This window comes from Dipteris shenzhenensis, chromosome 28, assembly GCF_047967505.1.
Source record: "Dipteris shenzhenensis isolate YYH24624 ecotype China chromosome 28, Dip_SZ_1.0, whole genome shotgun sequence".
NCBI lineage: Eukaryota > Viridiplantae > Streptophyta > Polypodiopsida > Gleicheniales > Dipteridaceae > Dipteris > Dipteris shenzhenensis.
Genome location: NC_141623.1, coordinates 838,155 through 856,358, shown reverse-complemented (window position 1 = coordinate 856,358; position 18,204 = coordinate 838,155). Strand labels below are relative to the sequence as shown.

The 18,204-nt window shown below is 44.3% G+C and overlaps 1 protein-coding gene across 4 annotated transcripts in view; it reads right to left on the bottom strand.

The window, feature by feature from the left end:
* The window catches only part of LOC147883015 (pachytene checkpoint-like protein), an 87,514-nt gene extending 75,506 nt beyond the window's left edge, over positions 1–12,008 (bottom strand). For 3 of the 4 annotated variants that reach the window (XM_087399759.1, XM_087399761.1, XM_087399762.1), the window contains exons 1-4: positions 11,792–12,008; positions 11,548–11,611; positions 5,492–5,601; positions 5,300–5,385 (exon numbers count right to left, since the gene is read on the bottom strand). In XM_087399759.1, coding sequence (XP_087255885.1) covers positions 5,300–5,385; positions 5,492–5,601; positions 11,548–11,611; positions 11,792–11,876 — 345 coding nt within the window. In that variant the 5' untranslated portion in view covers positions 11,877–12,008. Of the gene's footprint in view, positions 1–5,299; positions 5,386–5,491; positions 5,602–11,547; positions 11,722–11,791 lie in introns of all 4 variants that reach the window. The other variant, XM_087399760.1, reaches the window with a different exon arrangement.
* Positions 12,009–18,204: the final 6,196 nt, after the last annotated feature.

Here is an 18,204-nt window from a genome sequence, read left to right as displayed (position 1 = left end):
CACCCACGAGTGCTCAAATGCATCCAACGGAGCTTAAAGGCATCCACAACTCGAAAGTAACTGCAAATGCACCCAACAATGCAGAGTATCTGCCAATGCACCTGAGAGTGCAAGAGTATGGGCTGCAAAAACAGTCCCAAAGCGAAATACACAGCTAAAAACACTTACTGAAAGTGCACCTTGGCCCGAACCACCTGCAAAACAGTCCACTGACTGTGTGGGCACGCTGGAGTGAGAGCTGAAGTGAGCTACTTGGAGCTGTGAATGAAGCTGTCGGGAGTACTTCTGAACACAATACACGTGTAGCGAAGAGCCTGGAGAAGTATGGAGATGCCTGGAGCTGCTGAAACACACCCGAAAGAGGTTGGAGCTGAAAAGAGTCCATATTTGAGCAAAACCGCCGAAAAACAGCCGAAAACTACTCGAAATCACCTTCCGACAAGTTGTACGGATTCCCAGCACTGTCATGCCACTGTATGGACATATCCATACGGACAAAAAGCCAAAAAAAAAAATTGCCTGAAATAGTGCGGGACAGGTTGGTTTGTATGCGAGCAGCTCATAAATTTTGAAAAACATCGAAATCGGACCTCAAAAGGTCAAAAAACAACCGCTGGATTGGTGGACCTACCTCAAACGAAAGCTAGAGAGCTGAATGTGAGAACTAGGAACACGCACTGGAGCACCAAGCTTGCGGGAGTCTGAAAGCAAGCGCGGGAATGGGCTCTAGAGATGGAAGCGCTCTGATACCAAATGTAGGAACAAAGTGGAGACAGGTTGTGAACACAAGTGAGCAAGAGTGCATACACAAGAAAGCTCCAATAGAAATGTTCAAATGAAACAATACAAGTACTTAGTATATATAGTACCCAAGTACTACTGGTCAACCATAGGGTTGACTTTATGCCTTATCTTTGTAATCTCTTACAGATGGCAAGGCTAAGGGAATGGAGGAGCTTGCCTCTCCATAGGTATGAGGTGAGTTTACCTCTCCATAGGTCTGAGGTGAGCTTCAAGGCCCCCTCATTCCGGATGCGTCAATTTTATGAGCAAAAACCTATGAGCAAGTTTATACGAGCGTGTTTTTCAAGAGATTTTAAAAATAGTATTTCTTTATGAAACATGGTTTTTACACTTTTATTTTCATTAGAACTAGATCCCTTTATCATAAAAATATACAAACTAGTCACTCATTCATTTTTACATAACATAAATCTTCTTATTCATAGACATCCCTTTGTACCCTTGTTATTACCTTAAAAAAGTATTGAAAAATAATTCATTTAAGAAACGTCTCTCATAATCACTCTCAACATAATAATATTATACATAAATAATTACCTATTAAACACATTTATATCATATGGCAATATCTTTCAAGTGTTTTTATAGTATTAATAACAATATATTTATGGACATGTTTCTACAGAAGTTTAAATTACTGTAAATAAGTATTAACTTGGGCTTATATATCACTCTCATAAAATACATGTAATATTTAATACTATATATGCAAGGTTTTCCAAAATATAACCCCATAGATGTGCTCAAATGAGGTTTTCCGATCAATTTGAGTGGTTGAATGACTATATTTGGACATTGGATGTGAAAGTTATGTCACTTTTAAAAGTGTTGTCCAAGGTAGTTTCGCCAGCGAAACTACCTTGAAAGACCTTGTTCAAAGGGGTTTCGCTGGCGAAACTACCTTGATGGCTTGCTTCAATGAGTTTTCTTTGGAGAAACCCTTTCATGAAGATAGGGTGAGAGAGGTTTTTCAATGTCACCCCCTATTAAGTAAAAAGTTGTAAGAAGGATCATAAGGGGATTTTTATAGAGAAGTCTACTCTACATGTGGGTTTCTTCAAAAGCCATCCCATTATGTTCTCACCATTCCCAAAGATTCACATAAATATTCGTGTATAAAATAGGCACTCCTATAATACTTTTCATATTTCTAAGTGAAACTATGTTTTCTTCTGATCCATTTTTGTCATATTTTTGCGTAGTTGAAATTTTTTTCCTTCGCTCGGACGCTCGGAAGATTTTGCTCGGAAAATGCTCGTCCCCCCTCATTCCTTGAGGAAAGCTAGCTCTGATACCACATGATGGCACAGGAACGGAATGGAAAGGAAATGGAAAAGTTGTAAATGAAGAGACAAGTGCAAAGCAATGATAACCAAAGTACTCACATGAATAGATAGCTTGATGCTGACTGATGTGTGAAGACTCAAGACAAGTACAACACTATATAGTGTGACACTAGACTCTAGAAAGCCATAGTGTATATGGGATAACTCCCAATATGACACGTGGCATGTCTAGGACTCACTAGACTATAATACACCCCCTCCACACCTAGTACACTCATTTTTGACTCACTTTGGCTTCATATTCCAACAAGATCCTACGTTCACCGCTCTCACACTTTGGCCAATATTGGATAAATACTATACATATGCTATTAGCCACTTGGATGAGCATGCAAGGGTCCTCTTCTAGGAGGGTTACTTTCCTTAGGGAATGGAGAGGCTCCCCCTTCTTCTCGGACCCTATTGCAAGGTTGAGATGGCATTTTCAGCCTCTTCCATGGTTGTTTTCTAGCTCTTGTTGAGGAGCTTCTTTGGCCCAATTCGAGGCCTTTTTTCATGCACCACATGTTGCATTTCCATTTTGAGCTTGCTCTAGCGGTTTTTATTCATACTTAATAGAAGTCTTCTTCTTGATCATCCAGATTACAAAGTATATAAAGGGCTGGTTCCATGACAAGATTTTCCTTATTGAAAACTTAATGTTTAAGCTGTTGGTGCTGCAAAAGCTGCTTTCTTCACCATGGGCTAGTCATACAAGAGTGTTTAAGACCTATGAGAGAGTGAAGCAGAGTTTTTATTAGATGGGTCTTTGGAAGGATGTGTATAATTATGTGCAAAGTTGTAATTCTTGCCAATAGAATACAAAAGTTAGAGCTGAAGCTTAACCCACCTGGTCTGCTGCAACCTCTTTCCAAAAGGAAAATCAACACATATTTCAATGGCTTTCATCATAGAGTCGACTCCTAGAGGCTGGAACAACATTTACATTGTGGATGATAGACTCACTAAGGCCGTACATTTCATACCCACCAAAACTCAATACTTAGCCTCCATGATTGCTTCCGAGTTTACAAACAATGTATTCAAATTACATGGACTACCATGGGAGATTGTGAGTGACTGTGATGACAAAATCACGAGGCATTTTTGGCAAGAATTGTTCAAATCTATGGGCACGCTTCTCACTCCTAGTAGAGCTGATCATCCTCAAACTAATGGCCAAACAGAGAGGGTAATTTGAATCTATGTATGGCTGCAAAGTCATGTGCCTTCCATAGTTGTTGATAGTGCAATGGCCAATCAACAAGCAATGGACGATCTTGGCCATATGACTGCTTTAGTACAACAATGGCTTGAAGAAGATCTTCCTAAAAACCAAGCACTAAAGGGCCAGCCTTGAGCATTGTGCTCACATCTCCAAGAGAGCCAAAGGCAACTTGGAAGAAACCTCGTGCCAGAAGTCAACTATCAGAGAGAGACACAGTGAGTTCCAAAGGTAAGGCCGCTAGCATCCAATCCCCAGCACGTGACCCAGAAGGGTGGGACCCATGGATGCATGCGAAGAGGGTGGTGGAGCTCGCAAACTCCACATCCTCTTGTGGCTGCAGAAACTCCGAGGATTAATTGCAATCAAGGGTGTAAGGCAAATTCAAATATTGAAAAATCCACCCATCATTTGGAGAAGCTTGAGGAGAGAGGGAAGAGCTGGAAATCCTGAAGGAAATTTAAGGGAAGGGAAGGGGCTGAGAGGGGGAGAGGGAGGGGCTGAGAGGGGAGAGGCTGAGAGGGGGAGAGGGAGAGGCTGAGAGGGAGGGGTTGAAAGGGGAGAGGGTCTGAGAGGGGAGAAGCTGAGAGGGGCTGAGAGGGAGGTTTGAGAGTGAGAGAGGGGGCTGAGCTTAAACTAGCTGCAAGTTTGGAGCTATTGAAGATTGCGAGATTTGAAATTGTTAAAGGCTTGATTTGAAACTGTTGAAGGCACTATTGAAGCTGCTGATGGAGCAGGTTTGTAGCTGAAGTTTGCAGATATCCCTGACATTGAAGCTTGAGCAGGAGTAGAGTGCCACGATTTAAAGAGCAGCTTGATGGCGCAGTTGAGGTGAGCGGGCTGAGGAAGGAAGGAAGCTAGAGGGGAGGAGATAGAGGAGCAGGGAGAGAGGGAGCACGATGGGGAGCAGGCTGCTGCTGTAAGAAGGGGCATTCATTTGGTTCTTTTGTAGCTGGCTAAATGGAAAATGTACGCTGGCTGGGCCAAAATGAAAACGAAAGAAATTGAGCATGGGAAACAACTAATCCAAAAGAGTGGATTATGTGCCCAAGAAAGAATACCTCCTTTAGAGAAAACATGAAAACCAAAACTAGGCCATAAGTACTACAGACCACACACGGTAATCAGAGGAGTTGGGGTCTAGTATGCAAGTTAAAGCTGCCCCTTCCACAATATCATTCATTATTCTTTGCTAAAGTCTGTGTATCCTCAGCAATGTATTCTTGAGGGGCGCATTTCACATGTGCCTAAGAATATTATGGCTTTGAAGGTAGGATCCTTTGGAACAAGGCACTCACCAAGTCAATCACCAAGTGAAGGGCTCAACAGATGAAAAAAGAGCATCAACACAATAGTAGCCCTACCCTTTTTCTAGGCTGACTTCGCACTGAATTTCAGCTCATTCTCTACATTATAATTTGTATTCCCTTGGCTAGGAGACCTTGAAGCTTTTTTGGACAGGGATGTTTGCTACTTGAGGTGACCTATATGTAGCTAATGATTCATTAATTTGGGGATGAACATATATCTGGCAAAGGGATCTGGGAGCCTTCAGCCTCATTTGCATTTCCCCCAATTTAAGGGATATCAGTAGGGCTCAACCCATGCTTGCACTTACACCACTTTGTCACTCTGCATTTTCTCCTTCTCTCCATCCAATCTCCCTGTTCTTGGGGCTGAAAATATATCTGGCAAAGTCAAAGGCTTTGGACCGTTAATTAACATTTGCGTTTCAACTAATTTGATGGCTAGCAATAATTGCTTGCACTTGGGCCAACGCCCATTTATTGTCTCTGTCAATTTGCATTCTCTCTTTCTTTCATCCAATATCCCTCTACAAGTGCGGCCCTTCTCTAAATAAAGAACCTGAAAGTTCTCAAGATAAAACATTGTAGTTGTGAGAAAATATAGGAATGAGGTGGCTCTCTGGATAGTAGTAACCAACCTGAAATACAAACACATTCAAAGTAACTTGCCAGAAAAGAAGAACATTGTTGTTGCCTATTTGCACATCCATATTACCATGGCTTTCTGCTTTAGCACAGAAAAAGTATCAGTGAATAATCTGTGCTATCTAATAAAATATAAGCATTAACAGATGCAAGGGCTGATATTTCTGATGCAATATGTGACAGACCTGTGTCACAGATGCAGATGCTCTGAACGTTCTCATGAAGGAACGGATCATCTTCTTCTGATATTGAGATAGGACCATCCGTATGAGTGAAGCTTCTCTTTTCCAACATCCTAAAAAATCAATAAGCCGCCAAACTTTGTGAGTGGTATTTTACCATTGGATTTCATGCTCTGCATGATGTATTACTGCCTTGAGTTTCTCCTCTTGGCTGTCTCTTTTCATACTTAATAGAAGTCTATTTCACAAAAAAAAGCAGACAAACTCACAAAGCAGAACAAAAAGTCTTTCTCTCTCCTTTTAAACAACCTACAACCTCGAGAGCTCAACTTGAAATCTGTAACGGAGTAATCAACACCAACTGAAGATCATGTTAACAGCAAAAAATGTGTGGTAAATTGTGAGTATGACAATTCCTCATAACATGACAAAATTGACAAACCAAATTCTATAAAACACTTGGTCACTCTTCCTCCTAGGTCTACATTCCCTTTTTCTCCTTGCTCTCACCTGTACAACTCCTTCAGCTTCTTGCCTCCCTCTATCTTGCCCTATTTGGCTCATTGAAGAAGTGTATCCTACTCGCAGCTAAAAACTATCTCCACGCCTCCTTCACACCCTGAATTAGCAATCCTACCCACTGTAACTACTCTCTTGAGCACGGGATGACTTTACAACCCTTTTTTAGCCTTTTGGCGCACACAACTACTTACTGGGTTTTGAAACACCTCTGTCCACTTGACCTCTGTTACATTTTGAAATATCCCTCAGTCAACACCCCTTGGCTGCTCCACAAATCGTTCTAGCATGACTCAATCTCACCGCCTTACCCAAAGCAAGATCCCTTCATGCATCCCTACTACACTCCCTAACCTGCGTCTAGCCCCCTCCTTGCATCCACTCACAACCCATAACCCCTACTCACAGCTTACAGCCCATCGCTCAAATTGCAGCTCAACTTCATTGTACTCGCAAACTTACCCACCTCTCTCCCCCCCCCCCACGCAATGAAGGAACAAGAATGGAGAAGAGTTGTGAACACAAGAGAACAAGAAGTGAACACAAGTGAACTCCATCTGAAATGTTCAACCAAATGAAGTACAAGTACTTGGTATATATAGTCCAAGTACTAGAGCACACAAAACTCTAAAATAGACCAAGTTCCAGTCTATCCTACACCACCACATCATTGTATATATCTCTACAAATCCCCCCTCTACGATATGGCTGAAATGCTTTGGAATGATCTCAGAAGCAATTGCAGTACCTAAAGTTGCACAAATTCATCCACATGTGGATATAGCAACCAATGGGACCCTTGAAATTGTTTGTATGTCTCGTATCCCCAAGCCATGTTGATGTCATGTAAAAAGAGGCGCTGACAGGATTTTAGTGAAAATATTGGCCACATTGTCCTCAGTGGAACAATATGTGAGGTCGATGAAGCCATCTATAATACAATCCCCCACATAATGATAGTGATCCTCAATGTGTTTCATGGGAGCATGAAATACATGATTGTTTCCAATAGCAATGCAACTTTGGATGTCACAGAAGATCTAAGTGGCGCCACAATCCTGAGCATGATGCAAGTCCCTCAACCACATACATTCCATAGTGGCTGAATTCGCAGCTTTGTACTCTGCTTCACTACTAGAGAGAGATACTCGGTCTTGCTTCTTTACTGAGTCATGAGATACATGCTGAGCCCAATGAGAAGCAATAGCCGGAAGTGGACCTGCAATCATCTATGTCCCCTGACCAATCTGAATCTGTAAAGCCACTCAGAGAAATATCACCATCTAAAGCATAATGCAGGCCATAGGTAAATATACCATGTACATAACGGAGTACCCTCTTTGCTGCATTCCAATGCGTGACTGTGGGACAATGATGAACTGAGATAGAAGTCATGTGGCATAGGCAATGTCTGACCACATAGAGCATGAGTAAATCAAACATAGTGTCGTCGTATAATGAAGGCTGGAGTCTAAGTCATGTCCCTCGAAAAACACCTGAGGGCCAGTAAGAGATAACCATCAAGTCATGAAGAAGGGTGCTCTATGAAATATGCTAAGAATCCTAGCAACACCCTTCCAGATCTCGTCCTTGCTTGTCTGTAGTTCTAGAGGTAATGTTGAACTGACTCTACTGCTGCGTGGCATCGGGGACAAGTAGGGTCAGCCCCAAACTTGGATCTCCACAGGTTCACTGCAATCCCTCCATGCATAGAAAGCCAAAAGAAGAGAGTGATCTTTCTAGTCCTGAGGGATTTCCAAAGCCTCCTCCAAAAGTTTTTTCTGCATCTCTGCAGAAATCCAAAAACTATCCCAATGAGGAGCTCTAGAGGGCCTCCAACCTATACTGCTAAGCTGAAATCTCCTGGCATTTCTGACTATGTAACGAAAGAAGGTTATGCTCTTCTCTTGGTTCCCTTCATCAATCCACTCCCACTCCCTTGGGTCCCATTGCAAGAACCTAATGGGAGTGGGACCCTGATGAGTGGGAGTGGATTAATGAAGGGCACCAAGAAGAGCAAGAACCTAATGGGACCTCCTCCTGCCTCCCTCCCCGCCCCTCTCTCCTCCCTCCTCTCAGCCCCCTCCCTGCCTCACCTCTCCCTCCTCCTCAGTCCCTCCTTGACTCCCTACCCCCGCCTTCTCAGCCCCCTTTCCTTGCCCTCTACCCCCGGCCCCTACCTCGCTGCTCAACCCCCTCTCCCCCGCCCTCTACCCCCCCCCCTAATGTAAAAACCAAATTTGTAGTACTCAAGGTCCTCTACAACTTTGCTGAAAACACAAAGCCGTGATTCTGCTTCTAGATCCGGATAGAAGCATCACATCGTCCGCAGGTCATAGAAAGATGTAGCTGAAGGAAGGAGAAGAGAGGTGGCAGATCATGGCGTGGAGAAGAGAGCTCTAGATGGAATTGGAGAAGCCATTCCTCCAAGGGGAATGAGGGAGAGAGGCTTCAATGTCCTCAATCTCTTGAAAGATAGTCTAGCTCTGATACCATATGAAGATGCAAGACTAGGACATGGAATGGAATAGAAAAGAAAGGAAAAGCAAGACTAGGAAAGCATAATGGAAATAAAATAATGCAAGAAAGAAATATCCAACTAAGAAAAGTACTTACATGATCAAGAAAGGCATGACGCTTGATGAAAATGACAATGAAAGTACAATGCCTTTATAGGATAGGCACACACACTCTAAGTGTCAAATGTATATGGGATAAGTCCCATAGTGACACATGGCACTCTAGGATATAAAGTAGTATAGTACTACTCTAGAACACACTAAAAGTCACTCAAATTGGCTCCATTTCCTAGTAGTACCTGCATTTCTGTTTCTTCTTCGATGCTTCCCTTGGTGATTGGACATGGGATCATAGTTCCCTCTAAAGCTCAGTGGATCATTCTTTTGATTGGTGGGCATAAGGTTGGTTTCTTAAACCTCTATTCCCCCAATTCAAGAGGGGATTTTTATGGAAGGAGTTGCTTTCTTGGTCATACATTGCAAAGTCTTGAATTATTGGGGGTGATTTCAACATGGTTGAAATGCCCACAGACAAAAGAGGTGTTCCACCCGCGGCCACTTAGTTGCCATTTTGCGGGATATCATCTACATGCTGCGCAATCTAGAGCGACCACCAAAAGGCGGGAGTGTTTCTGCATGGATTGGCCTGTAGGCATATTTTATACTTTCAAGCCGCAAGGAATACACTGGTTATATAGTCCTCCTTCTCGGTTGTTAGCCCCTGTTTGAAAGATTCTCTAGGCAATGAGCTGGGTTCTCTGGAAATAGGTTGGTTCCATTTCAGCCAAGTTTTATATTATGTTTCCTTTCAGATTAGTAAATATTTCTTCTTCAGTCACCCATCAATTCAGCCCAATCCAACACTTCGTGGAGCATAATAGTTCCAGTTGATCCTTTAGTTGCTGCTAGATTTTGATACCATGGGCTACTGTTGGTACTACTGAAGTGTTGATCTTTGTCACGTTCTTCTGCTTCTTCTTCGACTATTTGGTTCCAATCCTTCTACTATCAGTGTACAATTTTCCTTGTCCTCAAGTTTGGTGGCGGCTAGATTCTTTTGTCCAATCCCTTCAACTTGAATTGGTTCATACCGTAGTCGATGGTTGGTTTGCCATTGAGCCAATGCCACAGTTTTTGACTCCATCGACTCTAGCAACCTCAGAGTCTGGCAACCAAAGAGAGCAGCACCACCTCCAGTCGACCTCAAGTGCCACAAGTGCGTGACTCATAGCACAAAAAGGGAGAGTAGAACATGTCCCCATTATTGACACATAAATCCTTTACTTTCTCTACCATTCCATCTGTGAGCTCATATATGAGCCCCCTTGTTGCTTCCAAGGATGCGCCCACAGATTTTTACAATCAACTTTGCATCCTTCCATGTTCTCTACTTTCTCTACCATTCTATCTTTGAGCTCATAAATGACACCCCTTGTTGCTCCCTCCTTGTCAGTCAATCGAAGCATCTTAAGGATGGGCCTGCAGATTTTCACAATCAATTTTGCATCGTGCCAAAACGAGCTTCGGGCCAATACTATTTCTTGCACTTGTTTGCGAGATGTCTTCCATGAGCACCAAACCACAGTAAGACCACAAACCATTGAAGATCCTCTCATCCAGTAAATTAGGCAACACTATATACATGTATGCAAAGCTTACAAGTCACGGCTGGCTTCAAAAGCTCCTTTGTGCTATGCTTTCGGAACATAGCTAAGGCCTTCTACTTCCTGGTGATGAAAGAAACTATTTTCTTTCCTTTCTCAACCTTTCTCAACAATTGGAGCAATCCAAGTCAACTTTCCAATGTCCTAAAAAAATAAGAACAGATAATGGTATTGAAAGCAACGAGTATAAGAGATAGATGGAAACTTTTCTCTATAGTTGAAGGCATTGTCCATGCATACTTTGAACAGTACATTCTGAGGCCCAACCTCAAGAATGACATCTTTTAAAATGCAAAAATAATCCCTTGACTCATATTGAGATGCATTAAAGCTGTCAATAATTGACATTAAATCTCAATTGTTGACGTCTATAATGATCCCTCGTCCTCTCTTACCATATTGACCGTTTGTTTTCCCTAGTTCTACAATCATTCAGGGTCTTCCAAGCAAAATGCATAAGACTCTAGGGCTCTAAGCATTTTGGTAAAGGGGATCTCGAAGGACACTTGGCTGCCAAAGCAGGTGCCGAAATGCCTCTTGGAGGAGGAAAACAACGCATCTCTAATCACGCTAAGAAAAAAAATTTTGAAGATGGAGCCAATCTGCGACCTAAAATTTGGCAGGGATCTCATTAGAGCAGATTCTGAAAATAAGGTTGGTCGTCCACCTTGACTTACCTGTGACCGTGTCTACATTAGGGACGTTAGTTCATGTAAAGGTAAACCGAGGGTCGATTCCCTGTCATCTTACTGTTCGTGCTGTTATTTACAACCATTCATTATTGCCCCGGATTCCTGAGAAAACTTATATATTCTTATTTATGCAAGTGTAAGTGGAAAAAAGTTAATCAATGTCTTTGATGAAGAAGCCGCCCCAGATTGCCAGAAATTCACCGTAAGCAAATAAAATCCAACTCGACAGCAACTAAGCGATGCAACATGTCACAGTCTTGCTCTTTACACCCTCTTCACAAAACGTTATTTTCTCAAGATAATAGAAATGCGTCTCCATACTTGACTTATATCTTGCGTGAATGGCTAACGTCTCAATTACGTGCTTTGACTCTCATTAAAAAACAGACGTTGAGTTAGCTTCTGGTTCGCAATGGCTGATTCTAGAGCCTAGAATTCGCCTCCCTGACTTGATACGCATGCAATATCAACGTATCCCGATCTCTAGATCCCTGGTGACAGAATTTACTGTTTACAATAATGAAACCAGGTGAATTACTTGTGTTCAAAGCCTTAAAAGAACTTTCAAGCAAATGAGCTAATACAAGCCAGCTCTGCTTTCCTCCTTGCTCGACCTACGCAAAGCAACACGGGCATCAACTTGTGTGCTGGCTATCGGCTGTCACCTTTCCACGGCCAAGCGGACATCTCCATGGCGCGCTGCGCTGGTCGGTTTCAAGCACACCTCCACTGCCGGAAACAAAGTAACAAAACCGGCGAAAATCTTAGCGTGCAGCAAGCTCAAAGGAAACAAGCGTAGTTTACTCATTGTCATCGTGAGGAGAAATGTGACCGTTTGACTGTACAAGTCCAGTTCTGAGTTGTGTCCCAAAAGAAAACTTAAATGCTGATTAAGGCGCGAACATGTACCTGATATAGAAATTTTGTCAGTGGGAGGCAAAAGGAGAGGCTTTTGCTGATTGCGGGGAGGGGATAGCTCCATGTCCCTCGCCATACTACAAGCAGCAGCAGCAGCAGGAGGGGAAGGAGGAGGAGAAACTACTCGTCATCCCGCCAAATTCTTTCTCCATGCATGCATGCACCCCGTCTACTTAATAGTGAGAGAGGGGAAATAATTTTGGATCTTTTTCACATGGATCGACACCAATGGTTCTAAGGGAAAAACCCAAGGGACACCCGATAGTGAGAGAGGGGAGACATCCCACAAAAGGTGGTGTTAAGGGTGCTGGCCCTCACACTCACACAAAAGGTTTCTTAGGGGCTTATGTGGGAAATAATTTTGGATCTTTTTCACATGGAAAGTGCATGACATACAGATCCACACCGATGGTTCTCAAGTATAAGGGGAAAAGCCAAGGGAGGCTTTTCCCAAAGATAAAAATGGCTTGTCGCCTTGAGGCTTTTCCCTTATACTTGAGAACCATCGGTGTGGATCTTGTATGTCATGCACTTTCCATGTGAAAAAGATCCAAAATTATTTCCCACATAAGCCCCTAAGAAACCTTTTGTGTGAGTGTGAGGGCCACCGCCCTTAACACCACCTTTTGTGGGATGTCTCCCCTCTCTCACTATCAAGTAGACGGGGTGCATGCATGCAAGGAAAAGCCTCCCTTGGGCTTTTCCCTTATACTTGAGAACCATTGGTGTCGATCTGTATGTCACACACTTTCCATGTGAAAACCGTGGCCTTTTCCTGTATGTCGAGGGCCCCACGGGAGGCCATGAAAGTGACAAGCAAGTCCACCTCCGCGATCTTCCAAGGTGATGGAGACAGGCGAACGTACCTCGGGCAGCCAACGTAGCAATGGCAGAAACCCGACGCTGATGTTGACGCGCGAATGCAGAGATGACAACTTCCTCGTAGGAAGTGCCAACGATCGGCCGACCGCGGACCTTGACGAGTGTGCACCTTAAGAGGTCTAGAGCATGGAGTGCTATTTCCCATTGTCTCACCCTATTTCCCATGTATGTCCCCTCTATTTCCCACGGTGAATAACAGAAATAGTCATTTCTCACGTATTTCCCTTCCATGACATAAGGCCCTTAGCGTGACTCATGAAGGCCGCCCAGGTCCACAGCCAACTCTTCTAATCGCTACATGATTGATCTCCTCCAACTACTACACAGATGACATACATTAGCAGCTTGATGACTACCGGCTAGTATGAACCACCACACCCAGCATCAATTCTATTTATTCCTCTATGGGCGGGCGGGTGGTCTAAACCCACCCTTCGTGCACCCTTGTACGTGGTATGTTATCATGGTATAACATGGTGTGTTGTGATCGTGTGCATTGATGATTGAGCTCATGGATTAAAGCCACTTCACTAACGTAGTGCACCAGCCTTATACAACTCTTTGTACATGGTTTGAAGGTTACGGTTAAGAGGAACCCTTATGGGACTTAGGCCACATTTGAATATGTCCATATGGAATTCCCATGCACTTAGGACAACACTTTAAGGGGTATGCCCATGTGTGAGAGAATGCTTCAACCTAGATTGGTGATGATAAAGAGGGCCACTTCCTTCTGGATCGCTAACAAATGGTGTAGCTTTGGAAGTAGTGAGAGCAAGGATGAGCAAAGACGAGCAAGATGAAGTCAAGAGTTGGTGTGAGGTTAATGTCCTTATAGAAATATATAGAGGATTGCCTCAATAACAAGGAGGAGAAGGTGATAGAGTAGTGGCTAATAAGCAAGTATATATAGGATTTGCATGGTCATTCCGGAAGAGCAAAAGGTAAAACCTACCCACAAATCTATCAACATAGGTAGCCTTGGAGATTTTTTTCAAAGTTTGTCTTGGTAGGTTCTATCCAAGTAGTCTAGGATATTTTGTCTATGGAGTACTTGAAAGTTGAAGGGTGATTGCAAGCTAAGGGTGCGTTAACAGCCACAGCCATGGAGTGTTGGAAAGGTCACCTCCCCATCTGTAAGCCCCCAAATGAGGAGAGCGTGGGGGAGGGAGACCTAGGGCAGAAGATGCCCAAAGAAGAAAGAGAGAGGGGGCTGCCACATGGGCAGCACCTCACAAGAGAAGAAGGCTACAAAGGACGGAACCTATGGAAGGAGTAGAAGGCGGGGGCAGCAAGCCCTAGATCTGATCTGGCAGGGCACGATGACATCAGTAGTGTACGGCGCAGGACACGTGGCTGGGAAGAGGACCTAGACAAGGCGCAATGACAGCAGCAGGAACAGCAGCGCTTTGGGGCCTGGAAAGTAACCTGGCAGGCCAGCACAACAGGCTAGTCGGTTTTTTACCAGCCCCCTTGGGGCCTATATAAAGAGGCCATTTGAGCCTCATTTGACATCATCTGGAGCAGCCAGTCCACCAACAGAAGGAGCAGCAATAGGGCTACCTTTGGGCCTATAGTCAGGAGGAGAAAGAAGTACCTTGTGCTACAGACTTAGCTTGCAGGAGGCTGCCCACCTAGGCTGGTTTCCAGATAGCAAGGTGGAGAGGATCATTCTAGACAGAAAGTTTACAGAAGCTCCAGGTGGAGCACGCGGGCTCAAGTCTAGAGATAGCCAGCAGATAGGAGAAGGACCTTGTGGTAAGATCAGAGGACCACACCATTGGTGGGATTCTGGATTTGTCTATTTTGTATTGTGTCCATATTTGTGGACGGAAATATATATTTTTGGTGGTTTCTCTCTTTGGATGGTTCATTGTCTATTGATGAGTCTGCACACCTATTGTATGCACATAAGTAAAGAAGTTTGTGATTCCACACCCACACCGCACACTGTGTGAGCTCCTGGGCATTACTATAAGTCTTCCGCTGCGTGAACCCTCTGTTGGGTCTTTTCTAACATGGAGCACAGTGACGCGGATCTGGCCCTATCGGTTTTGAGCTACAAATGGCTCAGCACCGATCTAGCCCTATGGGTTTTGAGCGACAAATGGCTCAAGATCGATCTAGTCTTGCGGGTTTTGAGCCGCAAATGCCTCAACATCGATGTAGTCCTGCGGGTTTTGAGCCTCAAATGGCTTAGGAAAGAGGTAGGCACCGAGATCATCCGAATTGGCAAGGATAACACAAGACCATTTGGATCTCGTATAGGATAACGCAAGAGCCATTTGAAGACAAGAGGAGGCTGAGAGAATGCCTTGGCACCATATGGGCCCAAGTGGTTATAAGTAACAAAAGAGAGATGAGAGAGAGTGGTATAAGGAAAAGGGTTGGCCCTCCCTTCAAAAGGTGGCTTGTATAAAAGGCCAAATGGTTGACTTTGGTCTTCATTGTCATATGCACAAGTTTGGAATACAATCTCCCTCTTCTCTTCCAAGAGTGTCTTTAGATGTTCTCTTGTTTCCCTTGTAGTGCCTTTGTGTTTGCCACTCCATCCCCCTTCATTCTTCCCTTCCGCTCTCCCTCTGCCTCTATTCTCCCATCTCCCGTTCTCCCTCTCTTCTCCCTTCTCCCCCTTTCCTCTTTCTCTCGTGGAAACACATTGCAACAATCTAGGAGCCGCTTGAGTGACACTTGCAGATGGCTCGTGCTTTGCATTACTCTCACAAGGAGTAGCTTGGAGTGGAGACTCCATCGGCATTACTTCAGATCCCCATTTCATGTGAGTCATTGTTGAGACTACACATCTTTGGCACTGTTTCCTAGGAGTTTAAGGTATGCTTTTGCATTGCACTTGCCGTCTCTCGTCATTTATCCATTTCTCATTGCTTCAAGCTTAACTAGGAGCATTGATAGTGGAGTGGTAGGAGAGGAATGAGTGAAGAAGTGTGAATTCTTGATGGAAAAAAGATGAAGCTATCATTTTCTTTTTGGAAAGCATTTTGGATCATGTGAAGCTTGTTTTTTATGTTTTTCAGTGTTTAGAATTGATAGGAAGATAATTTCGCGGATTGCTAAGGTGTGTGTGATAGCAAACTCCAACAAAAACACCCAAAAGTGATGCTTTGAGTGAATTTTGAAGTTGGTTTGGAAGGAGAAACTATCACCTTTTGCAAAATACCCCTTTTGGCATTCAATGTTGTTCTTTTTTGTTGTTTTTTGCATTGGGTAGGTAGATGAGGTAGTTTAGCATTCCCCCATCACAAAAAAACTTGAACAGAAACTCTAAAATTATCAAGAATCATTAAAAACCAGTCGATGACACTGTGCATTCCTATCGCCACCACGGGTTGCCGCCTTAGCTCCTATCCCCACAGCCGTCGCCTTAGCTCTATCCCTCTGGTCAAACATGCATTGACCTATCGCCTTGGGCTTAACCCCACGACCTGACACCTGCTGTCCATCGACTAACCCGTCGCCTTATTTAATACGTGTCAGAATCTGATATCTCATTAGTCTGACAGGCATTGACCTATTGCCTTAGGTCCATCCCCACGATACGTTGCCATATTGTTAACCCTATGACCGTCACCATAGTCACATCCCGTCCACTAGAACATCCCACCGCCCGTCACCTTAATACTAAATCCATGACCGTGGGCATACCATCCTCATCCCCAACCAATCAACACGTGTCAATAGTCTATCTCTATGCCTATCACCATCCTTCTATCCCTACACCCGTCGGCATACTTCTATCCCTATGCCTATCGCTATAAGAATATCCCTACGCCCGTTGCCTTACAGCTAACCCTCCGATCGTGGGGATGGCTCTAGAGACAGATCCACCATATTTTGACAAATCCACTGTCAAAATACAGAATTAAACTTGAGGCAGAGTGTACCTTCGCGGAGATCTTATACATGCACTTGAGGTATGGAAGAATTTTGTCCAAGGAACCCAAGCCCAAGGACAGTGTTTCAAACTACGCTCAGTCCACTTTTCGCCCTAGTTTGGGATTGGCTCCAACTGAGAGCTCCAATCCTAGCTCTCACTCAGTGTAAGGGCCTTGACGGGAGGACCCCTCTAGCTCTGACGAGACGGAGAGCTTGAACGAGGAAATGCAAGACCCCGCGGGCCCAAGGGCTTTTGAAGCCCCCTACTCCATCCTAGTTCCACCTCATTCTCCTGCTCCTTCCATAGCCTCCAGTTTAAGAGGGACAATATCCAACATGTTTGGATGACTAGGCCGAACGAATTCAGCAGATATGGAGAACCCTTTTGCCATTATATCTGCAGAAAGGGGAGGCCAGCAACAACTAGCCCCTGAGCCGGAGGTAGGGACTAAGGCTTCCATTGTGGACTTGAGACCCACACCCTCCACAAGGCACCCTGACTTGAAATGCATGGATGACAAAGACCCATGGATGAGGGGCTTCGCAAGGTGGAACCTTGGCCGAGGAAACGTAAGAGACTTCCAAGGGGGAAACTGTTATGAGCTTTTGGCGTTTCAGGCACTCCCAACATTCACCAACTATGTACCCCTGCAAGTTCCACCTTACAAACCGATGCAAGGAACATCTATGCAAATGCCTAGTGACTCACTTCCTTCTAGAAACTAACAAGCTGCTCCCGCACAATTGTAGCTCCAACGTACAAGGGGGAAGCCTTTCCCAACCCCAACGTCGGTTTTGGCAACCCAATGGAACCCACTATCAAGGAAGGCCACCTCTATGACCCATTCGGCCCACAATGGTGCCACTCCCACAAGCTTTCCAAACGGTGCTATCGGATGAGATGATGCGCATCTTGGTGGATGCATAAGGAAGGGGGGTCGCCTCACCCCCAACTGCACCCGTATTTCTAGCGGGGATCACCAATCCCTCTAGGAATCCGAACCATAGCCATGTCCAATTTGATAACTAAATTTCTTGGGGAAGGAGATCCAGCCTCTCGGGTGGAGCAATTCGAGTAAATATGTGAAGCTTTTGGTGCTCCTAGAGATCTAGAAATGGTTAATGCATTTGGCCTTAGTCTCGATGGCAAGGCAGGCCAATGGTATAGGGCCCTCATCTTGGAAGAGAAAGTCAAGTGGGAGGCGTTATAAATAGATTTCATCGTAGGGTTCGCCCCCAGTGAAACCGAGGCAAAATTAGGAGCTAGAAATAAGGCAAAAATAACAGCAATAGGAGCTACAAATGAGGTAGAAATAGTAGTGGTAGATGGCGGATTAGCAGGTGGAGCTAGGGCAAAAAGAGCAGTAGCAGATGGTAGCATTTTTTAGGCTAATGGTGCAGCAAACCCAAGGCTAATGGTGTAGTAAATCCACAAAAATCCACAGCAAAACAAGTAGCAGCTCCATGAATCACCTCCACGAATTAGCTCCAATGTCATTGTAGATTAGCAATTCATGGAGGCACTAAGGGTGGAAGGAAAAATGGGCTGCCTTCCAAGAGGAAAAGAGGGAGATAGCTCCTCTCTTTCTTGGCCTCTCTCACCTCAATCCCTTGGAAGAGAAAGGAGC